The sequence below is a fragment of the Equus asinus genome, chromosome 7 (genome assembly GCF_041296235.1).
Source record: "Equus asinus isolate D_3611 breed Donkey chromosome 7, EquAss-T2T_v2, whole genome shotgun sequence".
NCBI lineage: Eukaryota > Metazoa > Chordata > Mammalia > Perissodactyla > Equidae > Equus > Equus asinus.
The window spans coordinates 84,405,852-84,432,432 of record NC_091796.1 but is presented as its reverse complement, the minus strand read 5'-3'; the positions used below and the strand labels follow the sequence as shown (position 1 = coordinate 84,432,432).

The 26,581-nt window shown below is 47.0% G+C and overlaps 1 protein-coding gene across 1 annotated transcript in view; it reads right to left on the bottom strand.

The window, feature by feature from the left end:
• The window catches only part of IFT43 (intraflagellar transport 43), a 77,520-nt gene that overhangs the window by 13,150 nt on the left and 37,789 nt on the right, over positions 1-26,581 (bottom strand). The window contains exons 4-5 of the mRNA XM_014840878.3: positions 10,513-10,545; positions 9,799-9,845 (exon numbers count right to left, since the gene is read on the bottom strand). Of these exons, the coding sequence (XP_014696364.1) occupies positions 9,799-9,845; positions 10,513-10,545 (80 nt within the window). The remainder of the gene's footprint in view (positions 1-9,798; positions 9,846-10,512; positions 10,546-26,581) is intronic.

Genomic DNA, 26,581 nt, shown 5'->3' with positions numbered 1-26,581 from the left:
CTGATGCTCACACTGCAACCTGCACAAGCCCAGTGAAACTTGTTCCTCTCATCCTAACACAGGTTCTCCTACCCGGAGGACCCAGCATAGGCACAAGAATTCATTATTTAAAAGCAATCTCAATGGATTTGACAGGAAAGAAAGCCTAACAAGACAGGAACGGTCAAATGCGATGATTCTACTTCATGTCACGGAGCTTTGAAGACCCGGTCTCTGTGGCTTTTCTCTACTCAGCCCAGGTGTTGCTGTGGACAAGACTTCACAGTGAGAGGATCAGCAGAGCTGAGGACATGGGCCAGCGGGTCAATCTGAGAACCAGGAAGGGAGAGCAAGTGTGCAACAGGGTGCTGGAAAAATGAGGGGAGACCAGCTTCCTCAACAAGCAGGGCTGGGAAACGAAACTCACACTCACTACAAAGAGGAAGGCAATGAGAGCAGCAACCGTGGGTCACAAAGACCACGTGCGAATTCCAGCCCCACCACTTACTGGCGGTAAATGGCGGTGTGCTGGACAGCTCGTACTGACTCAGAACAGCCAAGGGCTAAATTTTTAGGAATTTTGCACACAGGTTGTTAAATATAAACATCACTAAAGAGTATACACCTTTCTAATTCAATTATATTAAAAATAAAGGTAATACTCAAAAGTCAACACTTCCTAAATTTTACTACATTTTACTTTGTCTACGCTCTCGAAATTATTAATATCTAATGTACGTGTAAGGTGGAAATAGGATGTACTGGCGTACTGCCGTCCTCTCTTCCCAGCTCTGCGGTCAATGATGTCAGGCTGGGAGCTCGAAACCAGCCATGGTGGCAGTGTGCGCACCACAGAAACTGGCAAACACTACCAATGAGGGCTTTTTTTCCCTGGAGAGCCAGGCGTTAGTGTTACCAGCACATCACTGCGTATTAGCCATGTGACTTCTGTGAGTTACTTAACTTCCCAGGGCTTCCATCTCCTCCTCTGTAGAAGGGGGACAATCCCAGTGTGTCCTCAGGGGACTGTCGTGAGGATGAGCTGGAGTACGGCAGGTGGAGCAGCACGGTGCCTGGCTCACAGCAAACACTCACAAACATTAATTGTCAATACTGTTTCCTACAAGAAGGACTTCTCTTCCAAATCTTACCCAATATCCTGTAAACAGACCAAAGTTTAACAAAGCACAGAGACAGAAGAGAGGACGGCTAGTCCTGGGACCAGTGAGTCCCCCCCGGCCCTTTCCTGCTATGGATACATTTAGCTAAAGGAGCTCGTGTGTGTGTGTGTGTGTGGAAGCGTAGGGAGGCGTGGGTTTAGGAAGACCTTCGCGTCTAGTCCTACTGATTGAACTTAGAAAAATTGATTTTAAGGAACATTATTTAATCAGAAACCAGTGCTGTTGGAAGTTAAAAAAATTTAGAGAGGCAAAGCAACTAGGTTTGGGGACCACCTAAGAAGTCCCACATGCTGTATTAAGCTTAAGAACAGAATGCCAACATAAGGAACATTCTTACTAAGCAAGAGAAAGGAATTGAGATGTCAGGGTTCCAATTTATCTGTACTCAAAGAATTCTTTCCACTTTCTCCTTCTCCACATTAAAGCGGTTTAGGCTCAGAGTGACTTCGCTGCTTGCAGAAGTGATGAAGGATATGGTGGAAGGACTAAGCAAGGAATGAGAAAGAGCCCAAAAGTGAGTCAGAAAGCCCGGAGACAGAGATGAACCGGGAGACGGGAACAGAGGGGCGACGGGGCGACAGAGCAATAGCCCTCTGTAGACAGCATTTTTCTAATTCCACTGACAGTCTAGCATCTCACATCTCATCCAGCCTCATTGCTTGGCTGTGTTCAGCCACTTTTACCTATTTTCCCTGTTGACATGGATAGAAAATTGAGCAATTACCCTTAAACTCAGAGCGCTCAGATCATCTAGATTGCTACACACGCAGAATTAAGTCCCCGACTGCCTCTGGCTACAAGTGGCTCAACTCAGCTCATCCTTTAGGAATTAAACACTTTTTGGTTGGCCATAAGGATTTATTATTCCTAAGGTTTTGAAGTAGTCGATGCTGTCAAAACTGGACCTCAGGATGCAAAGAGCACAGCCCTCTCCAGTGTGGATGAGGTGTGCCCAAGAGGCCCTGGGAGCTGCCAGGAAGAGGGAGTTCTAATTCCACCCAGTGTCCCGGGTTATGCCAAAAGGCAATGGTTAAATGCAAGAAAGCTCTAATCCTTTTTTTAAGCTCCTGTTTTCAGAGACTTTTTCACTTTTTAAAGACAGATTTGGGGGCTCCCAAGTTCTTTCCTAACTTGAATTTAGCTCTGAGATAAATTTGAAACTTGAGTCCGTATCTAATTGTTTTCAGAGGTTATTTCAACCCGAATATTGTTTATCTTTTTTAAAGACAAAGAATTTCTTTCCTCCAGTTTGTGTGCCTCTCAATGTTCATCTTTAAGGTTTCATGTTCTACCCAGAGTTCACCTTCTGAGAGCCGGAAGAGACCAAACAGGCCTGGAAATGCTCTGGGGTTAGAAAGGTGACATGACTTTGCACCTGCTGTCTCCTCCACCAGGGTCCCCCGTGCCCCCAACTCCCCTCTCCCCTTCCTGGTAACTTTTACTCTTCCTTCAAGTTCAAGTTTAAAAGTCACTCTTCCGAGTGGCCTTCTCTCATCACCGGGTCCGGGTCTCATCATCTTCATGTCATTTTCTCCAATAGCACCCTGCACTCTCCGTTCAGTGGACTCAATCAGTTTGTCCTTACTCATTAGTTGTGTGACTGTTTAGTCCCTATTTCTCCAACTATACTGTAAGCTGTATGAGGACAAGAACTAAGGGTTTTTCCATTCATATCCCCAGTGCTTGGTCCCATGCATCACACGTGGTAGGTATTCAACAAATGGTGGTTAAATGAATGAATGAATGACTTGCCCAAAGTCACTTACAGAGGATGGGTTCACTCCTATTCCAGATCCAACATTCTTTCTCTAACACCATACAACCCTCCATGACCAGGAAGTCTAAAGGCCTTAGGGCAAACCAGAAACTTGATTCTCAAAATAGGAATGGATGAGTATGCCACTAAAGGATGGTCACGTAAAGAGGAAAGATCAGTTTTGCCATCCTACAATTTTGGGACCCTAAGGTCATTCTGGGGCTCTGGATGTCCATCATTCTCAGCTATTCTCAGAATCATGAATCCCAACTTCCCTGAAGCATTGTGTCAGCTCCAGCTGTGTGTGATTGTACCTCGAATTGGCAAATTAGATGATTGGCAACCTTCAAGCTTCATTAAAGGCAGTTTATGTGGGGATGGTGAATATCTGTCATTGAGAACAGACCAGAAGCAAGGCCCAGCTCTGCAGAACCAGCTCCTCTCCTGCTCACTGTGAATTCCTCAGTCGTTCTCCATGTGGAGTCCCTCCTTATGCCAGGCAACTTACCTGGAAGGCCTTTCACATTCTTCTCTACCTCCTATCCATCCTTCAGGATCCGGCACAAGTTCTTTCTTCTTCCTGAAGTGCCCTTGGCCCACAGGGATGGCTTCCCCTTCTGAACTCACGGCCTTTAATAATCTAAGTCACCCGTACAGCAACCACCATTTGCTGCCTTTCCATCCATGCTACTGTTGTCTTAGCTATTTAACTCCTGTATTGCTTTTCACCTTGTATGTTTTGTCTCCCCAACAAAGTTCTCAATTCTTTCAGAGCAGAGCCCTATAAGGTCTTATGAAGGATTTGCAAACCACTTCCCAAAGGCCGAATCCAACAAGCAGATGCCTATAAAGTGACTTTTAAAAATTCTTTCTTTTTTGAAATATGAATTTGAAAACTTTTAGGATATGACGTCTCCTCTCTGGGTTCACCACAGGCTCCATCATTCTTCATTGTCATACAGTTCTGCTGTTTCATGTGTTTACATCATCTGCCTGGCCCATAAAGGCATCAGAGCTTGTAGCCTGCCATGGTCTTGCAAACAGTCTGCCTGTAGAACGTTCCGATTAACCAACAGATCCCAAAACCCTTCTAAATGTCACTCACTCTCCGTTTCTCATTCTAAAAACACACCTTATCTTAAAAGCTCCTTTTTCCTCTATTTTTCTGTTCTCTTCCCTTGGAAGCCTGAGATATCAAATGGAGGGGAGGAAGTGCTTCTCTCTCTCCCTAGGAACCTTCCCCGGGGAAGAAGGAGCAACGTGTACCAAGACTGAAGCTTGGGAGGCTGCATGCTGAGAAATCTCTCTAGAGAGACATGGCTCCTAGAAAAGGGGAGGGGAAGATGGGAGGGCATTTCTCACTAGATCAGAAGCTCCTGGCGGGCAAGGACTGTCTTACTCATCACTGTCTCCAGCATCTGCAGCAGTACTGGCCACAGGAAGCACTGTATGAAAACTTGCTGGCTTTCCTCACTAAGGCTAGTGGTGGAAGGAGCCCACCTGCCTGGAGGGGACCCTGGACCTTAGAGCCTCATTCCTACTTCCCGAGATTATTTTTCTCCTTTGAGATTGCTCGCCAGTCACCCACCTCTGCCAAGTAAACCCAGCCCCTTCCCAGGTGATGATGCTCCTTGCACTAACGACCTCAAAGAATCTGGATGTGATTTCATTAAGGGAATTAGCAGGTTCCCTTGCAGGTGCCCAAAGATCTGCTTAATGTCATTGTTGAATGAGCATCCGTGGATGATTCAGGGCAATCATTTGTGGAGTCTGCCTACCCACTGGTTATTGTAAGTTCAAAGGAGCAGCCTTCACTAGCCAACCAAGTAATTCTCTGAGCAAAGATAATTCTAGAAACTAGTTATATGTAACATATGATTCCTACTACATAATGGATTCTAAACATTCACATACAGTGAAATGGACTAAGTCAAGTGTGAAGTGTAACATATGAGCTGATTTTCCATTAAAGGACTCGGGCATAACTGCTTGGAAAACAGATTTATGCTGGGGAAGAGGCACCTCTCCCAGAAGGTAAAACCAAGTGCACTCTCCGACAAGGAAGGGGTTCAGGCTTCAAACCTCCAGGGCCAAAATAAAGGCCAAATCACAAATTTCACATTCCAAGTTTATAAAGGGGAAAAACATACTAGAGATATTCTCTGAAAATATCTTTCTGCTCTCCTTCCTTAATGAAACTGTATTAAGCATCCTATCAATAAGGGAGGGACTCTTTATTACAAACCTGGGAGCTGGCATTAATACAACCTACCTGTGGAAGGAGATGCCAACATGGCTGAGGGTCGTACCATTTGTTACAGCTCAGAGGTCAAGAGCAAGGACTCTGGGGTGAAGACCTGTATTCACATTCCAGTGCTGGCCAGCGCAGCATTGGTGGTAGAGTGGTGAGCACAGCTGTCTCCCCAATCCTGGCACTGTCACTTACTAGTTGTGTGACCTCGAGCAAGGTTACCTTTCTTGTCTTAGTCTACTCATCTTTAAAACAGGGACAGTGAACAATCCAAATGTCCACTAACAGGTGAACAGATAACCAAAATGTGCTATGTCCACACAATGGGATATTACTCACCAATAAATGAAACAGGCTGATGATACACACAACAACCTAGATGAATCTCAAAATCAGTACAATGAGTGAAAAAAGCCAGACACACAAGTGTACATACATATGGTTCAGTTTAAATAAAATTCCAAAAAAATGCAAACCACTCTACAGTGACCAAAAACAGATCAGTAGTTGCCTGAGAGACAAGGGCAGAGGAAGGATGGACTGGAAAGAGGTATGAGAAACTTCCAGGGGTGATGGAAATGTTCTGCATATTGACTGTGGCGGTGGCTGCATGGGGCGTATACATCTGTCAAAACCCAGATCGTGCACTTTAAATGGATGCAGTTTATTACCCTCAATAAAGTAGATTTTAGAAAACTTTCCCATAGATCTGTTTTGAGAATTAAACGAGAAAACATGTAAAACCTTAGGCTTAGGCTTAGTAGCTGGTACATGGTTAACGTTTGGTAATGAATGGTGATAGTAGCGATGCTGGTAGACACCGTGGTATGAGAGCAGAGCATTCTCTTGTGAGTCAGAAGACCAGACTTCCTCTTTGAGTCCTGCTATTTTGTATAAGAATCTCTAGGCCTCAATTTTGTAACATGTCAAATGACGGGTTTGGCCAAGAAGGCCTACAGAGTTGCTTAAAGCTGCAATAATTTAATTCTAATGTGATGATGCCACAAGGGCAGCCAGCACAACCTGCTAATAACGTGCACTTGTAATGTGTGTAAACTTTAGCATGCAGAAGATTTTGCTGTAACATTTAGCAGTTACTTCTTGAAATGTAGCATTTTCATACACTGAAAACAATGGAGAAAGTAAGATTTCATAAGTCCTTTGAAGGGAGTTGGAAAGAGGCTCAAGGTAGGGTAGGGAAAGGCCTGGAGAAGATACTAGCTGAGTAAACCTTCTGTAGACCATGAATTGAACAAGCACCTCAAAGTTATCAGCATTATAATTTCCAGACACACTGCTCCTTAACGACCTAACAGCTTTGTCACTGGCTGGAAGGGACCCTGCCTCCTTGAGTCCTTTGGTACATCCGTCTGGATGCACTATGCAAACAACGGCTGAAGCAACAGACAACGTGTGCGGACAGGAAGATCAAAAGTGTGGGCAGCAGCCACCAATCACTGAGCCACCACAGCTGCCAGTTTAGCTCTGGCAGAAGACATCCTAGGTACATGTCTGAGAAAAGAGACTTTGGAACAGAAATGCAAGGTACCTTATTTAATAGGGTCATTGGAAATTATTAGTGGGTGGAGAAGTTTGACAGTTAAAGGGAGTTTAGTGAGTAGAACTAAGAAGAAGGTCTGGCAAAAAGAAATGAGCTTGTCAATAAGAGATAATGGAGAAAGCAAAGAACAGTGCGAAGAATGATGAGACCATGCTCATAAGCTCTTACTAAATCTTAGAGTGTAGACTGAATTCCTGACCTCCAGTGACTACCATTCTACCTTAAAAACCCTTTGGAAATGAGGCAGAAGTACTTTTTTCATGATTCCCATCCTCTCCAGTCCTCAGTCCTGGCTTTAGGGGCACTGGAGAAGGGCTGTCCAACTTCAGTGTGCAAAATATTCATCCAGGGAGCTTATTTAAATTAATGCAGATCTCTGAGCCCCAACTCCAGTTTCTGATTTGTGGCTGGCCTGGGAATCTGTATTTTAACCATCATCCCAGAATATTTCACATATGTCCTATATGGCGCTCACCCCAACCCTGTGAGGTAGCTAAAGCACAGGTAATCATGCAAGTTTCCTACATTTAATTCCCTCCTTCACTTGTAGTTGCATGCAAAGGCTAGTTAATAGGATGGTCTGGACTCCACTCCTAGCCATGAGATAGTAATTGGTACTGGACTTGCCTTCCTGCTGTAAACAGTTAGAAAACTGGAAAAAATATAAGATACAACTGTTTTCAGACAGTGGACAACAGGTAGCACAGGACTGTGATCCCTAAGAGAAGGGAAACACTGACGTGAGGCCCAGCGGTCACCCTGGCTTTCTGCCTTTAGGTACTTCCTGGACACTGGCACAGGGAGGAGGAACCCCAAATAGAGCATGGAGGTCCCGCTGAGTTGAGGAGACAGAGGTCAAAGTTCAGGAGGCTGAGGGGGCTGGAGTGTGAGAAGCAGAGTATGAGAGAGAAGGAGTGGTGTAGCAGAAGAGCTCCAGAAATGCAGACTGACTGCATACTAAGCTGTGTATGCATAGGGCCAAACTCCACAAGGCTGGGCAAACTACCAGGAAGGTGTGAGCCGAGCCATCCCGAGAGCTCATACAGAACTGGAAGAGGCTCGGCTCCACTGAGGCAGAGGGGAGAGTCCTTGGTGAACCACCAGGCACTCAGTGGAGACACCCGAGTGTCTCCGCGTTTACAGCTAACTCTAGACTTGCCCCAATAAAGCTTAAGAACAATTCCCAAAAAGATCAAGTTGATCAACAAATACGTCAACTGCCTACCAAAACAAATATATCAGTCTTTAAAGAAACTCAACAAAGTCATTCACGATGGCCAACGTCCAATCAAAAAACTACTATCGTGTGAAGAAGCAGAAAAATATGACTTGTAACCAGAAGAAAAATCAGTCAACAGAAACAGCTTCAGAAAAGACAGAGATGATAGAATTAGCAGAAAAGGACTTTAAAACAGCTACTAAAAAGGCTACTTTTGAGGATAAGATAAACATGAACAGAGTAAGGAGATAAATGGGAGATATATAAAGATATAGATGTATCTACATATACAGAACTGAATGGAGCTTCCAGAGCTGAAAATACATCTGAAATAACAAATTCACTGGATGGGCTTAAGAGCAGATTAGACACTGTGGAAGAAAAGATGAGTTACACAGCAATAGAACAATCGAAACTGAAGTACAGAGTTTAAATGGACTAGGAAAAAAACAAACCAAAACAGAGCCTCAATGACCTTGTGGCAATTTCAACTGATACAACCCACATACCTGAAACTGGAGTCCCAGAAGGAGTAAGAGTGAGAAAGATATACTTCAAGAAATAATGGCTAACATTCTCGGAATCAGATGAAAACTTTAAATCCACAGACTCAAGATGTTCAAGGAGAATAAACACAAACTAAACCACACCAAGGGGCATCACAAACAAATTGCTGAAAATAACTGATAGAGGGAAATAAATCTTAAAAGCAGCCAGAGGAGACAAAGACACACTGTGTACAGGGGAACAAAGACAAGAGTTACCACTGACTTCTCGTCAGAAACAATGCAAGCCAGGGGACGATGAAATAACTGTTTCAAGTGCTAAAAGAGGAAAAAAGGTGTCAGCCTAGAATTCTGTATCTGGTGAAAAGTAAAGACATTTTCAGACAAACAAGGCTGAGAGAGTCTGTTGCCAGAGGACCTGGCAACGTTTTTTGCTCTACAAAAAAAGGTTAAATGAAGTTCTTCAGGCACAAGGAAAATGATACCAGATGGAAACTGAGTTCTACACAAAGGAATAGTGTGGAAATGGTAAATATGTGGGTTAAGAAAAAAGGGCTTTGATAATTTAAGTCCCAAATATAACCTCCCCTTGAGTAGGTTTCTCGTAAAAAGTACACACAAACTTTATCTTTTCTCTCGAGTTTTGAACAGAGGCTTCAGCTGGGACGTGGCTGCTGGCTGTCTTAGTGCTGGTTTCTCCCTCATTTACCTCGTAGCCATTAACTGACTACTATGTGTCATGAATCTGAGAGGCAAAGATAACTAAGACCTGGGTCCACCATCAAGGAGCTCAGAGCCTGGTGGGAAGAACAAGCAAGCCAACCAAGAGTTAAAGGGTGACGGTCACTTAGCTCTGTGACCATGGGCAATTTACTTAATCTCTCTGTACTTTAGACTATAAAATGGGGATAATAAGAGTACTATCTCGTAGGGTTGCTGTGAAGATTAAATGCTTTGACATCTATAAAGTGGTAGAACGGTGCCTGGGATCTAATAAACACCTAATAAATATTAGCTATTGTTGCTGCTGTTGTTACAGTGGCGGTCTGCCCAGGAGGTTGTGGAGCACAGAGAAAGAACATCCGAGACAGAGAGAAGTAGGAGGGGAAGGGAAGACATTTCAGAGGAGCTGATGCTTCTGCTGAGCTCTGAAGGATGACGAGCGTTAGTGGATAAAGAAGGGGGTGAGGTACTCCAGACGTGAAACAGCGTGTGGGGACGAGGCCCCTGCAGATGCATTCCGTAAGGCCACAGCAAACAGTGCCTTAGCTGTGGCCCAGGAAACGCTCCGGGGGCTCTGGGACCTCTCTAGAGGCCCTTCGGACATCCTCCAAGGGCATCTTACCTCCTCCGTCATCTGATCCATCCAGGCTGTGCTGTCTGAGGCGGTGACTGCCCCCAAAAAGAAGGAAAGGAAAGCAGAAAATGAGTTTCAAACACAGAAAGAAACAACCCAAATTTTTATAGTATCCATTCTTTCTCCTAGATGAAAATGTCTCTGGACACATTTTCCTCCACTGACTTGGTCAAATCTAATCAGGCAATGGGGTGTGCCATGTACGGCTGCACAGGTTGTGCAGTGCACCATTCCACAGGGCAGCATCTCACTGACTATGGTATGGATGCTCCTCCCACCCCTGCAGGGGGGAAATTCAGTGGCCCTGCATTCACACTCCATCTTTACCCAGAAACCTTCTTTCTTTTTGATATAAGTCCTAGGAGAAGGCTAGGTTTAGAAAGCTGGCACTGCTTCCGCCCATCTATAATCACAAAGCAGAGCCCATGGGTCAGGACTGTGAAAGCTGAACATCCAATGCTAAAATCCACAGGGTGGGAAATGATATGAGCATCAATGCCGGCCTCCAGACCTTCAGCTGAGGAAGCAGCATGAACCAAACCCTTGACTCAGGATGCATAACTCCAGCCCCAGACCACAGCCACATTCATACTGTCTATTTTTGGATGCTGGGTTCAACCCAGGCTCAACAGATAAGGACCACCAAGACTGCACTGTTGACAAAGGTCACCAGAGGATGCCATGAGAATACTGGAAACATACTCTTCTATTTCTTCAGAAGCCCTCCTTCCTGACCTGAAAAAGAGAAAGGCAAGGTTATGAGGACCCACTAGTCTGACGCCCTGGTGTGGTATATCAGAGTGGGGGTTTCAAAAGTGGGGGCAAATTAGCATATCCCAAGTGCCTTATTTGTCTGGGTTACTCTTAAAGACCAAGGTCCACAACCATCATGAGAATTATAGACACTGTGAATGTCTCCTGATAGCCTGATTTCAGCATAATTCCAAATTAAATTGTTGAGTCTAAGTACAGGTTAAGTGAGAAGCTCAAAACTCCAATGGATATAGATGGTAGAGTGCCTTCCTTCAAGAATTAACTGACCAATGTAGAGAGCACGTTCTCAGGACTGAGGCCTTGGGTCTTATTTGGAGCAGCTGTGACAGCACGTGGCACTTCCAAGGGCAAAAAGGGATGAACCAGCCACACAGGTCAGGCTGCAGGTTCAGAGTCTGTCTTTCTGTATCCTCCCCGTGAAGGACTAGAAGACCCTGTGAGTGATGCTGGGGGACTAGTGCCCTTGAGACATTCCACAAGAAGAGGAAGCCTGTCACACACAGATGCTTATCTAACGCGCTGGTTCTCAGACTTGAATGTGCATAAGAACCATCTGGGAAGCTTGTCAGACACGCAAACTGCTGGGCCCGGCAGCCAGAGTCTTCTGGGTCAGCTGGTCCAGGGGAGGAGGAGCCCAGGAATATTGCATCTCAAACAGGTTTCCAGTAATTCTCATCCAACTACTGACACTCTGAGACCCTGATCCGAAGTTCTCTAACTGAGACGGCAAGACGTTGACGATTGTTAAAGTTGGGTGTTGGGGACATGATGATTGCTTTTCTGTATGTCTGAAAATTTCCACAAGAACAGAGCTTTTGGTTTTTTAATGAATTCTTTTCAGTCAGAAATCAGTCACCGTGACGAGCAGGGACAAAGTGGTGGTCATGTCCTAACAGCCAGGAGTCAGGAGGCATGAGGAGGCCCTCGACAGGGCGGGGCCTGCAAGCCTCCCCAGAAAGAGCTATATCAGAACCAACCAGCAATTGCAAAATGCAAAGCACAAAATGCAAAGCACAAAATGCAAAGAATTCCCCCGAGAGTATAATCATAAATTAAGCCTAAGTTTAAGTAGACTACTTCCCATGAAATTTATCAAGGCACTCTTAAAAAAGAATGAGAAAGGAAGGAAGGAAGAAAGAATTTCGGCTGAAGTCAGGGAGGGAGAAGAGAATGGGCAGGTAAAGTGGGAAGAACAGGATGGAACCAATCTGAGGAGTCTCCCAGGGTGCAGTTTTTGATTCTTAAAGGGCCAAGTAGAGAGACTGAGCGACTAGGGGCACGAGGGCGAGCGGGACAGAAAGGGCAGTAGGAGGTCACCAAAGGTCCATGCCACAGGGTGCGCGGGCATCCCCACTGTGGTGGTGCCGGCTGGTGCAGGTTTCCAGGGCTGTTCAAATCAAAGGAATCCTATACATGGAGCCCCTGGCAGCCGCCAAAGCTGCCTTCTGCCTGTGTGGGAGTCTCCACTCCAAGCTCACAGGGTCCCCAGGAACACTGCCTCTAATTGTCCTGGTGGACTTGAACTCTATAAACCTGCTGTCCAAATGACTCAGTAATATGTCACCAATGGCAGAAGGGCTTGGACAGAAACAGGGATCCGAGAAGAATAATGGGATTAAAGAGGCCAGGCAGACTAGGCCAGCACCTTCATTATGTACGGGCAAGAGACATGCCTCTGATTACCCTTAGGGTTTTGGACCGACTAGTTCCATCCTAAGCTATGTGCCATGGCAAGGTGCGGGGATTCTGTCGGAAGGAAACAATAATGATAATGCTAGTCTTCGGGGGAAGGCTGACTAATTGCCATTTATCCACTCCACGTCCAAAAAGGGGATGAGTTTCATATTCGGCGTAATTGCTGCTGAGCCCACATCCTGCTCTCTCTCACTCTAGGGGGAGCCAAGGATCCTCCTGAATCTCCAAGGAGCGAGATCAAACGGAGCCCTCAAGGATACACAGCAGGAATGCCCTCAGGTGCCATGTTCTCTCTCTCTCCGCATCTTGGCCAGCAGTAGCAGGTTCTGGGCGAGCCTTCTGCTCGGGAGATGGAAAGCCTAGTGGGGAGCTGGGTAGGGCCCTGGAGAAATGGCATGAAACACTCTGCTTTGGATAAAGTTGGCCACTTCTGGGCCGCGTCTAGCTTGCAGAGGAGTTTGGTCTGGATCACACTGCTGTTTATTTTTGTTTTGTTCTGTTTTAACGTGAATTCATTACCCAAACCGGGAGATTCTGTGCAAAAATCCAGATTTTGGAATTCTTCTAATACAAAGCCTGGCAACACAGGACCTGCGTTCCCACGTGGAAAACTCAGGGAAGCTGAGCAGTGACTGCCCGGCTTCTACGCGCCTGGGCTCCCTGCACTCCCGAGCCCTGGGCGGCCCAGGACCAGCTCTTTATCACTGCCTCTGCCCCGCTGGTTCTCTTACAGAAGTTCAGCGGCCAGTGAAGTATTTCCTGTAGCTGTGCAGCTACCCAAAGTGAGAAAGCAAAAGGAAGACTAAGTGGGAAGCATGTTTTAGGAGAATTGGCAGAGAGTACATTTCTTTATAGAAGTGTGAATTCTCAAATAATCTGTACATGTATCTCAGTAATATAACTTAAGGTGCTATTCTGAAATAAAACTCCACTTCACAGATTTCCTTTACCTGCCTGGTCCCCAAAGGCACCTCAGGTCACGCAATGACACAGGGCCCAGCGCAAGGACACAGAATCTCCCACAATAGTGAGTCGTGACATCAACTGAGTGGGTTACCACCAGCTTTTCTTGTCTTTCTTTTTTTAATAGCACAGAGTAGAAAAAAGAGTGTACTGCAAATAGTAAGGACAAGTATTAAACTTCTTTTTTCAATTTTATATAGAGACATACTCATTCATGATATAGAGCGTGTTTTCAAACTATTGGTGACAGTTTAAAAAAAGGAGAACCCAGCGGTCTACCACTGGGATAGCCCACCAGGATAAGGAACCAAAGAAGGATTTGGGGCTGAAGTCCGGCCTCCCACAGATTGTGGCGGGGTGGGCTGCAGGCTGAGGTAGAGGATTGTGGGTTCTGGGTCCTCACTTCCTTTCAGACACACTTCTGAGGAAACCGTGTAGCCTGGTCCATCCCCCCAGGCTGTCCACAGAGCCGTGGCCAGCTCTGGCCCAGGCTTTGGGTCTCTCACTGCACCCACGGCCCATACGCCTCTGTCCCCAGAAGTGGCTGTCAAGGGCTTGGGAACGTGACAGTTATAGGAACACTGGCGAGACCACCTTACCCAGTAGAGCACCTTTCAGGACTCTTCCCTTCCACGCCTACGGACACCAGCCCAGCTGAGGTCTGGAAAAGCGGCGAAGTGGGTTTCAGCGGCACCCTTCTATAGGCAGGGCCATGGGGCAGGCGCTGCGCGCTTCACCCAAATCACAGAGCTGGTGAGAGACGAGGCTGAAGCAAGAAGCCCCACCTCCTGACTTCCGCCAGACTGCAAACACACTGCCCCGAGCCTTTTCAAGAGCAGAAACCCGCTGATGTTCAGATGTCCCCAGGGCACCCAGACATCTGTTTCGATTTGCTGTGCAGACAGTCCGTTCCTGACTTTCCATTCTTACGGAGGGCAAGAGATAGTATAGACAGAGAATCAAAAGCTGCAGAGAATCCTTTAAGCCAGCTGTTCTTAACCAGTGACGCACAACAGAATCACACCTGGGAAGCTTTCTCAGCGTCCGTGCGCTGGACCTCACCCCATGTCCCGCCTGAGGCAGCAATTTCTAGAAATGGGACCCAGTCACATAGAGGAGATCACTGCCCTACACCTTATTTCAGAGAGCAGGCTGGACTCTCCAGTTGCTAAGCAGCAAAATGGAAACCTCTGCGCCTTATACTTCTCAGTTGCCTACTTTCTTCCAGAAAAAGTACTAATGAACTCTGAGTTGACCTGAAGGCTGAGGGGAGGAAGGAAAAGCCTTCACAGACTGAAGCCCCAGTCCTGCATGATCCTGACTGGGCTATCCCAAAACTCAGACCAGAGCCCATGGTGTTCGCAGAAGCTAGGCAGGTGCTCTCCACCCTGGCAGGCCAGGAAGCAATCCAGATCCGATTAGAGATGCTTGTTCAATATTCAAAATGTAAAACATAGAGGTTGCTGAACCAGCACATTGAAAAGTTAATTAAATGCCAGGTTTCTTTTTGAGAGCTACTCCATCACTTGCTGACTGCTCTGGCCATTTTGCAGAATGGAGCTTCAACTCTGGACAGTGAGAGTAAACGCTCTCCCTCACCTCCCACCTTGTGGAGACAGGCTGATAGGAGTAAGGATACTCTGGCTTCCTGCTTTCCAGTGAATGAGGCACTGACCCTGGTCAGTGACTTGGCAAGATGCGGAACCAGGGCTATCTCTGTGTGGCCCTTTCCAAATCGCTAAACACACTCCGCCGTGAGGCCGCCACTCTTTACCCATCGGGTTCTCAGGTGGAGGACTTCAAGGTTCATGGCGTTGTCTTGCTATCCCTGCCATCATTTAAAGCCTAGACCTTCAGCTCAACACCCAAGCAGCCCCTCCTGGTTTTCACCCCTGCTTCTCGACGACCCGCACTAGCCTGCTCCTCCTTGGCTTCACATGTCCACCCTGGATCCTCAGGGGAAAGCCCATCCCCAGGCCCCACCCCCAAGCCTGTCATGTGAAGTCTGATGACTGATTGTAACACAGCTGACGTTTACTGAGCTTGTGGGGTGCCAGGCACTATCATTACATTATCTTATTTGTATACCACTATTATATAACAACGTATATTATATATAGTACTGTATATTATCTTATCACATTATCTTATTTAATCTGCTCCATTTCACAGATGAGGAGACTGGGATTCAGAGAAGTAAAGCAATTGGCCTAAGGTCACCCAGCCGGAAAGCTGTAGGGCTGGAATACAAGCTCTGGGCTGTCTGACGTCACTGTCACTTCTGGGCTGTCACTTCTTAACCCCTACACAACACAGAGACGCACAGGCAGTTCTCCACCATGGGAAACGCTCACGCTACAGACTCTGCTTCAAATCCAATTAATATTTTCCGTGACAAGGACAGACTCTCAACTTACGGTACGGCAGTACTGTAGCTGTGTCAGGCTCGACAATTTGGTAGTTAATGTTGGTTTAACTGTTCTGTGTGATTTATTATGTATGTTTTATTTACAACATGACAGCTTGTGTTGTGGCAGAAAAGAGATCCTGTCTAGTGAAGTCACCTTTCGCTCCACATACTCTCCTTTTCTAAGTCCTTTTGCACAAACGCAGTGCCTTTCTTTCGGCGTTTAAAGACCACACTGACATTCAACGGGCATGATACGGTCAGCTGAGGATGAGCTCGATCGCACTGGCACATCCCGTGACTGCAGCCACACGGACCACCGCCGAATCCTGGATCCTGTTTCACTCTGGGGCCCGGTGCCTAAGAAGTAGGGGGGAATGTACAAACCCTCCCCGCCTGCGGAGTCTGTCTTTTCTGCCCTCCCCGTCGCATCCGACGGAAGGCCTCAGCTGCTGCTCACACAGGTTACGTGCTGAAGGGTGAGAGGCAGCCCTAATGTAGACATCATCTCAGTTAAAATGTTTCTCTCGAGTTTAATGGAATACTGCAGAGATCTAAATGGAGATAAAGTACCACGGCTCAGAGAACAGCCAGGATGCTCTCTTTATGCAGCATGACAATGTTCGGTGGTTAATTAGACACCGTTAACCTATTTTAGCAGGGGACATAACTGGGATAAATGGGGGGAAGTGTCCTTGAAGTCTCTTAACATCCACAGCACATATTGGACCCTAGACTCACCTCCCCACTGCAAGACAGAACAGGCTTCAAACAGACCCGAGTGCCAGGCAGTTAGAGCCCTGACGCCCCGGGGAAGGCCCTCTGCTGGCCCATGCCCTGCTGACCACAGCCTCTGACCTGGAGAGGCATGCCAAGGGTTTGGACAAATGGTTACTGTGACAACTTGTTGCCCCTGAGAGAAAAGCTAAAGCCACGGTAAGGAGCTCTCAGGACTCCCGTGACAAAAAGAAGAAACTCTGCAGCCAGGGGCCAAATTCATAAGGAAACACCTGGTAAGGGGAAGAGCAGGAATGTGGTACCGGCCAAACTGGAGCCAAAGCCACCTCACATTTTAAAAACGCATTACTCCTCTGGAGGAAAAGACATCAAAATGCCATTTTCTTGCGAGGTCTTCTACCCTCATAATTTTTAAATGTCCAATAAAAATCGCCCAAGTTTTCCAAACCTCACGGAGGTGGAGTTTTGCCAAAGCGTGAGAGCCAGGAGGTCCTCTGGCCCGGATCACGACACGTCACTAGCACAGCCAGACCAGCACTCTATGAACTGTGTGACCCACCAAATGAGCCCTCATGAGGAAAGTGCAAATCTGAGGAGAGGAGAAACGTGCCATCGTAATCCTGGCTACAACGTCCAGTCAGGATGAGGCAGGAGACTGGTTAGCTGGGGCACCTCTGGTCTAAGATGTCCCTATACCCATAATACTGACTACAAGCCAGCTATTTCTCCTGAACTGAAGTTTTCCTTGACCAATAGACTCCTCCTGATTTAAACCTCTCCTGAAAGCTGAAGTGCCCTCTCTTCTGCCCTTCAGTTCCCAGTTCTTGCCATTCTTGTGTTTGGTGTCCAATATGTATTTGCAAGTATTGTCTTTTCTCCCATCTTTTAAAACCAAGCAAGAATGCCCCAGTACCCACATTTTGGCACTTTGGGGTTTTAGGTCACATTAGATATTCAGCTACTGCCGGGAAGGGGTCTAATCAACAAGGAGTCTGGTAAAAAGATGAAAACCGACGTCCGTCGGTGTCCTCTCTGTAGACTGCCAAGCCCTATCAAGTTGAAGATAGTGAATTACAAGGCAATTCCTGGGTGAAGTTTGCCCCCTGCTGGTCAGATTCAAAATAACACCTTTGTTCCGATTCAAACTCGAAAGGAGCATTTATTTATCAGGAGGAAAAAAGAGCTGAAATACATAGAAACAGTTTTAGTAGCTAAAAACAGTTATGGGAACATATGACATGTACGTATGTGCCTGCTACCAATAAATAAAAAGCTGGAAGAGTTTAGAACTCTAGATCCTGGGTATCTCAAATGAACATTATTTTATTCAGAAATGTAATTGAATAACTAATTATCTATTAGGCATGAATGGGAGGTGTTGGGGTTTGGGGATCTTTTGCTCAGGATTTTACAATCTTGTAGGAGAAAAGAATACTATAGAAATGACAGTAGTACCTCCAGAAGACAGACTCCTACCACCGTCCACGCCTGCATCTTCTAGATGAGGAAAAGGAGACCGGGGGTTGTCACAGGACCTAACTAAAGCCCCCAAATCAGCTGGACGCAGAGCTAGAACCAGAGACCAAAGTTCACAACCCCTCACCTGCTGCTGGTTTGACGGTGCCCCAAACTTAACAGGGCAAGTAAGGCGATGTAAGCCAAACGTCACGGGAGCACTAAAGAGGGAACCAGCCACTCCAGGTGGGGGCATCTGGGAAGGCTTCCGAGAGGACTTGCCAACTGAAAGGCAAGTGGACAACAGGCAGAAAAGCTGTAGGCAGGCTTTTCCGGCTGCAGGCGACAATCCGAACAAAGACGGGAGGCATGGAAGGGCCCAGTGTGTTCAGAAAACAGCAGGGGACCTGGTGTGGCTGCAACACAGACAAGGCATCAGAGCTGGCAGGGTAAGCAGACTTGAACACGATGCTATGACACGCTGGTACCAACTCGATCAATAGAGACACTGACACTGATCAGAGATGAGGGGCAACCATGGGACTAGAAGTTCATTCTCACTGGGTTCCTTTTCCCCTTTAAGCCACTTACGTCCACAATTTACAGAGAAGTTTCAGTGAATAATATGCAACTCACTTCATATCCTCAGTACAAAAGCAGCACAAAGGGGTTACGTGGAAGAAGTGCTATAGGACAGTGTTTCCCAAACATCGGACAGTCTCAAGGGCCACCTTCACAGATTTTGTTATAGCTGTGCACTTTTTGCCCCTAGTTAATATTTCCTTTAAATGGATTCCTTACGTTTACCTTAATAAACGTATTTAAAGGAATACGTTACATCCTCAATGGAAAGCTGGCATCACCAGCCATATAGAAGATAACTGTAAAAAACAATACAGTTTTTAAAAACACAAAATTCATTTTATTACAGCTAGATATTGCTCTTTGGCCAAAAGTCTGAGCCTATGGCTTATGCTCTTTTTTGTTAAAAAAGGTAGATTAGCAAGGTTAGAAAGGTATTAAAGAAATACTAGCTACAAATTGAGACTTTCCCATTAACATGATCAGAGGGACTCAGGAAGCTAATGGAAAAGAGAATAAATAACTCTGTGACTCAACGCCCATCTCTGGGAAACACAGCTATAAGGATGGAGGATGGAATGACATAGGATGTGGTGACTGAAACGTGGAAATCGGGGGTCCCTAAGTCAGGGGGCAAACTTTTACTAGTGTCTCTGGAAACCTTTATTTCAGTCCATTTTTACTCCCTCAGTGGCTAGGTCTTTTCCTCCTGGAGAGAACTCTCTGCTTTGTAATGGAGAAACCTGTAAAGATGTCCTTCCAGTCACTTACCCATTGTCTTCTCTACCCCTCCTCTCCAACCTGTGAAAGGATGTTGCCCCCAAAGCCATGAACACACAGAGACTCACCCAAGCGATGAGGTGCTCAGAGAGAAGATGCCCCTGCCATTAGAGGCAACCCACTTCCAGCTGCCAGCGTCGGGGGCCAGTGGGGCAGGCAGGCTCGGGGCCTACCCTGGTGACCGCCTGTGTAGATGAACCCAAGACACCCTGGCACTTCAAAGCATGGCCTCTGGTACAATGACTGCTGAGAAAGCAGGAGAAACCGGCATGGCCAGTTACATGACCAGTAACCAGCCTGGTGAGGGTAGCATGGATCGAAAAAGAGAATCACTGGCAGACCCACTAGACCAAAAAGATTAGGTGAGGGGCTCTATTTCGCGTGCACATTCATTCCTACGTATGCCCAAGCTGCTGCTTTTAGACCAAAACTGCTTTCGGTGACTTCTCAATACAGGACTAAAAAGAAAAGGGAAGAAGTAGGTATGATGTTCACAGCCGCATTTTATTTTTGAGAGGCTGAATCCATCAAAAGGAGAACGAGGAGGTCCTTTATGTCAGAAGAATTGTACCCAATGGCTGGCGTCTCTAGTCGGTCCCTTTTGGCTCTTAGCTGCTCGCACTGCAAAGCAGCGAGTCCCCCTTAGCAGGGAGCTGTCTCAGGGGACACAACTTTTTTTTCCTTGAAAGTTTTCCGTTTCAGTAAGATGGTTTCATATGATCAACATCTCATTTCTGCGAGGGTCCCGGAGGACGGCAGTAAAGACAATTTTATTCTAAGAGACTCGCTGTTGCACAAATAGTACAGTGCATGGCCTTTTCATGAACTTGAGATAAATGCATGCAGCTCTCAAGGTTTTGGGATGGGCACGGCTGTAGAATGAGAGGCACATTATATGACACTAATTAGCTGTCTGACCTTGGGCAGTGGGGCAAGGTGACATTTAAGGGCTTTTCTAACTCCAACATTCTACAACTGAGTCCCTTAACTGCCCCAGGCCTCATTTTCTCCATCTCCAAACTGAAGGGGCCACACTGCATGACTTCCCAGGTCCCTCCCCAGCTGTAGGAATGATCACTGACCCTGCCTCCTGATGTGGCCCCACCCCCACCTGCTCCCCATTAATACGGCTCCCTATTCTGACAACCCCCAAGCAACCCCTTCCCTGAAACAGTTTATCCGGACCCAAAGTTTCCATCAAGATGCTATACTGTGCCGGTTTGGAGAGCCCAAGGTCTGCATGGCTGGTAAAACAAACAAAAAGGAAGAAAGAAAAGAAGGAAACCTTCTTTCCTTTATTCACTCATTTTTAGGACGGCAAAATTAACCAAGGCTCTCTTCCTTCCTAAGAAGTGAAGACACTTGCCTCCTGGGTCCTCCCCCTCCTTTCTCAGCCGGTGTCGAACCTGCCTCTATGTCCCACCAGCAGAGAGAAACCTTGCTCTCCCTCTACACTCCTCTCTAAGCGGTCAACCCACTCGCAACAGTCCCAGCTGTCTACCCTCTGCTGACTACAGCTCCGTCCTACTTCCCTTCCCTGCCGGCAGCTGGAAAGAGGGTGTCTGCCTGGACCTGCTGAAGCCCCCAAACCTCCAACCAGGGCACCTCAGAGACCCGCCCTCTGTTCCCCGCGGCCAGGAGGAAGGAGGACCCCGAGCCCCGGGCTCAGGCACTCGGGACCCAGCCAGCCTAGGTGTGGGAGCTGAGCTCTGAGCTTGGGCCCCGGTTTGAACTGGCTTAAAACCAGAGGCTCTGAGTATGGGCCCTAGAGACAGAGGGTTCAAATCTGAGTTCCCCATTCACTAGCTGTGTGCTCTTGGGCAAGTCACTTAAACTCGGCAAAAGTGGGGATAAGACCACATTCGGCTTCACAGGGTTGTTGTAAGAGTTAATTAAGCTAATTCATGCAAAGCATTTAGCATGGTACTCGGCACACAGGAAGTACTCAGTGAACAGGAACTGCTGCTGCCATCGTCATCAGCAGCAGCAGCATCAGTGCCCTTCTCTGTTTCCTATCCTGCTAATCCTTTATGCCACCTTTCTCCTCCTGGGTCCTGTAACTGAGCCCCAGCCCAGAGAAGGGTGCTGACTAGGTGTACCCAGCTCAGTAGCTTCACACCCTTTGCCTCTAGACCCATCACCTCCCCCACTTCACCACCTTCCTGCTGCCCCTGGCTGAACTTGCCTGGCCCCGGCAGCCTGCCCTGAAAGCACGCCCTTGCCACGTACCCTGCCATTTCCCATCTACACACTCCCAGCCCCACACAAGAAACAATTTTCCCAGCTCACAAGGCTTCTCCACCAGCTGGCCACCGCCTCCTACAACACAATTACCTGCACCTCCAGGGTTAACCCCAGGTTTCTCGTGTTTTCCATCTCCTGCTTTACTTTTTCTGCCTCTTGGCTCCCTTCCTTCACTTCAGCCACTTCTGTTTATCCCTGTCTAAAAGGCAACTTTCTCTAGCTTTCAAATCCTTTCTAAAGGATCCCCCACACCTGGAAAGCTTCTAGAAAAAACAACTTGGTATCTACCCAAAAGTCATCTCCCCCTCCTCTTGCTTCAAACGCCAATTTTGTTGGGGTGGCAAAGAGCCCAACTGAAGATGTTCAACTCCCCAGCCTCTCTCGCATTCAGGAGCGGGCATACACCACATTTCTAACCAACGAGAAGACGGAGCAGTCCCTGGAGAGTGGATCCCACTCCATCACCTCCAAAACACAAATTCTTACTAAGAAAGAGCCCTTTGCCTTCACCTCCATGTTATTCTCTGTCTTCCTGACTGGAAAATAAGGCGAGGCCTGGAGGGACAGCAGCCGTCATACAAGCATGAGGCATGACGAAGGCACACGTGCTAAGGACGGCAGGCAGGAAGACGGAAGAGTTCCATCCCTGCTGTCACTGTGGAGCTGCCACACCAGCCCCGGACTGGAGCCCCAGACCTCTTGTTTTCTAACACAAACCTCTGTCTGTTGAAGCCCCGAAGGCCTGCCCCCGCCTCCATGTTTGTCAACTGTCTCATTTCAAGGCAGTGATTCATAGAATAAAATGCCTGTTTCAGGCTGGTGTCTAGAAAGCATATGTCAGAAGTTCAAACATATTTCCTGAGCTGTAGAGAGAGGGCCTTTGAGACCACCTAGTTTTCACGCTGAAGAGGCTGAGCCGCAGGGTGCTGGACCAGCGGCACAAGGTCACACTGGACCTCGCCTCCTCCTCTCCCAGCCCGGGGCTCGGGGAAAGGAAATCTTTACACACCAAGGCTTAGACACGTGGGAGTTCTCGGAATCACAATAGCCCAGTGCTGAAAAGGGAACACTGAGATCATCCAGTCCAAACCCCCCACGGAACCTCAGCCCAGAGTCCACATGCCTTGTCCCAAGGTCACAGGGCGAGTGAGTGGCAGAAGGGGACTAGAGCACAGGTAGATGTCCCAACTCCTAATACACGCATGGGGACATGGTGCCCCGAAGCAGGGAGGGCGACCAGAAATGAGCTCAGGCCTCCAAGGTGGATGCCTGACTCTAACGTGCCCTTGGAGCACCTGGCTCTGGGTGGAGGGCCTCCTGGGTTCCCGAGGCTCTGAGGGCAGAGAAACTCAGCCTCGCAAAGGACTCCCAGGCCTGACACCAGAGACAGGGCGGCCAGCGCACCAGTAACTAGACCTCTCTGGCTGGCGCGCGAGCTAGCCGCCCGGGAAGGGATCCAGTTCTTGGAGGGCACTGCAGGGTTAGGAGGAACGGTCGTTTCCAATGCCTAATTGAACTTAATGACCACCCTAATGAGGCCTTGAACGGCAGGACTGCCATGGCCTTGGCTCGGGCCCCTGAGCGCAGGCCGCGTCCTCTGTGCTCACCTTCTTCTCAGGGCCAGGCAGCAGGCTGGAGCGCGGCTCTGCACACAGGCTGCTGGAGGAGACGAAGAAGGGCGGAGGTCACACAGCCACCCCTGCTATCCCCCCACTGGCTGACCATCTTGGAGCCATGTCAAGATGGCCCTTGGGGAACATCTGCTGAGGCTCTCCCAAGTGCAAAGGCACCATCCTGGGGGCTGAGGGCACGAAAATGGGAGGCGGCGAGGCACGGAGAACAAGACCCCACAGTCAGGCCCACCTGGGTTCACATTCTGGTGGCTACTCACTAGCTGTGTGACTTTGAGTAAGTTATTTAATCTTTCTGAACTTCCATTTCCTCATCTCTAAGCAGAAATAATAACAGAACCTACCTTATGGGGTTGCTATGAGGATAAAGTAAGATGATGGTACTTAGCAGCATGCCCAGCACAAAAGCCATAATAAATGATGTCTGTCTGAGTGCACGTTTGTACTATTTGTGTACTATTGTGTATGCATGTGTGTGTGTGCATGTGTGTTCTCTCATCCATACGACAAGAGGGCTGGGCTAGACATGTGGGCTGTCTACACATGGGTTCTGAAGCATGGCCCCAGAAGGCAGAAGCTAGATCAGAGGATGAAGCTACAAATTTCCAAAAGACTAGAGTCGTTTTCAAAAAAAATCAGGGCGGTTGATAATGGCAAAAAAAAGCAGAAATAACCTAAATGCCCATCAAGAGGGGAACAGATGCGATCCCACCCACACCATGGGAATGTTACATAGCACTTAAAAAAAGGCGGTAAATCCACACGGACCAAAAGATCTCCAGGATGTACTGTTAAATGAGAGATGAAAAACATGAGGTGCACAACACACTTAATATGATCCCATTTGTGTAAAAAACACACACATAGATTTCTGCAAGTACATCTACTGATGTTGTAAAAGATACCAACGAACGCTTACCTGTAGTTACTTCTAGAGAGGTCACTAGAGGTGGAGGAGATGGTAGTTTCAGGCAAATTTAGCTTTCTCTCTCTTGTTTGAATTTTTACACCATTAAAGTGCTCTTGGTGTGCTTGTACGACTAAACAAGACTTTATTTTTTAAAAAATGCTTCCATTGAGTTCCCCAGCAACGGAGGGGTTCCTGCAGACCCTGGACCAGCACTTGTCGAGACACCAGAATTTGACAGGGGGTTGGCTGAAACCGGCCCTAACCTTCTAGTTTCAGGACCTCTGCATACATGACAATCCTGAGAGACAGAGGAATGTTCCCTAGGACGCTGTGCTCTTTGGCTGGTGTCTTTAAGAGATACTTCTGTAGGCCTGTCCTTTCTTTCCTGAGCCTCAGAGACCCTTCTACCTTACAGTCCTACCCCTGGCTCCAAGAAATGACCAGCTCTAGTCACAGGAGAATTTTCACTTCCACAAAACTAGAAACTGTAAAGGGCCAAAAGCCAAAGCCTTCACAGGACATGCTGAGAGACCTTTCTGGAACGACTCCTGGCTTCAATCACAAAATAAAACTCAAGGGCAGCTTAACAAGTTAAGAAAGCTGGAGGCCTGAAAGGAAGCCAGGGCAGGCTCCGGGGGGGTGGGGGGGGGGGCTGGGGATGAGGGCTGCGCTCTGCGCTCTTCTGCAGGCCTCCCCACAGGCAACCGGGAAGCAGTGCTGCTGACTTGGGCCCTTAGAAACACAGCCCTTGTGGGCCGTGTGGCCTCGGGGACTCAGCTGGCTCTTCTCTGGTGCACAAGCATAGGCACCAAGTTCATCTCAAGTCACTGTGTGCGCTCCTCCCCTCCTCCCCGGGCATCAGTACTCACCTCTGCTCCAGGGAGCGAACCGACTAGGGCCACTTGTCAGGAGACGGCTCCACTCTTCAGAGTGGGAAGTGAAGTATCCAAATGCTACTCCACACGGGGCTACGGGGACAGACTGCTATCACCTTCAATTGGGAGCCACTTGACAGAATTGCAAGATTCCAATTATTTCATATTTAGTCATTTGCATAAGTAAATTGGTTTTGTGACACTAGACAAGCCATCCAGGGCCCTAAACTGCAAAAACTACAACATAGAACATCTCTGCTTGCTCTGAACTGAACATCACTGTATCAATCCACGTGGAAGAGCATGAAAATGCTCCCCCAATCCTCAATGAGAAAAATGTTGATGCATGCTTCGTATGTCTCCCGTAGCCTATGGGATCTATGTGTACCATATCTCAAGCTTTTATAATACTTTCCAAAGGGTCACATTACGGCTATTCGAGGAAAAAACACTGCAAGTCTGCTTTCTCAGCCTGGGAAAATACCACATATATTATGCCTGCTCATGACTACTTTTATTGAGATAGGAAATTTTGTAGTAGTATGCAGCCCTTAAAAATGAGGCAGTTCTACTCCATATTGAGATCCAGAAAGCTCACTAAGAAATATTGTTAGATGATAAAAGAAAAATGCAGAAGAGATATGTTACCATTTATGTGGTGTGATAAAAGAATATATTAACCTATATCTTTTGTAAACGCACAGAATATCTTCAGAAGGAAACACACAAAAACTGGCTGACAATGGTTGCCTCCAGGAAGGGAAACTGGATGCCTAGGGGAGCAGGGAAGGGAGAGAGACATTTCCATTTCATATCTCATCCTTTTTTATCTTTTAAATTCTATACTATGTATATTTCTTATTTATTTAAAAATAAATTAAAAATTCACTGAGTTCTAATGTCTCAAAAAACGGCATGAAGTTATACAATGAATAAAACATGAGAATTTGCATTGTCTCCACATTCTCCTCTCTTTCTCTATTTCACAGTCCTTTTGAGGAAATGATAAACCTGTTTCAACTTAGTTACATTTGAGCTTTAAGGTCAAATAGATCCTACTTCATAAAAAGGCAGAATATCGTCATTACGAAAAGGGCTTCTGTCTGACAAAGTGAGAGCTGGGGGCACCTGCTGGCCAAGGGACAGTGCTCTGTCAATGTGTCCAGAGAATGAATAAATGCCTACCTTTACCTCTGTCCATGAGGAGTGAGACTCAGTAAGTACCTCATGGCTGTGCCCACTTCAGGGCTAGTAGGAAAAGACAGCCCAGCTAAGTCCTGCCATCATCCATCCCTTATTCTCATTCCTTCCCACCTACCAGCTACCAAAACAAACAAAATCTACCAGAATGATACGAGTGTTTGAAGACAGGAAAATCTTAAGGGTATAATGAGCTCGACGCATCCCACACTTTGCACTACTTCAGCGAGGACACTGATTTTTCACTAGTTATTTCAAGGTACACAGTCTAGGTGTTATTTATTTCATCTTCAGATCTTACTGAATGTATAGGATTCCCAGCAATAAACAGTGCAATTAAATTCCAATTAAAAAAAACCTGTGAATTCTCTTAAGTCCATTAAAATAAAAACCTATCTAGATCTTTCTCTACTATCTTTCCATCTGGGATCTGAACATAAGTTAAGAGCAAAGCAGGAAATTACTCTTTGGATGGTGACAGATGGCAGCTAGACTTTTGGTGGTGAACATAAGTAGT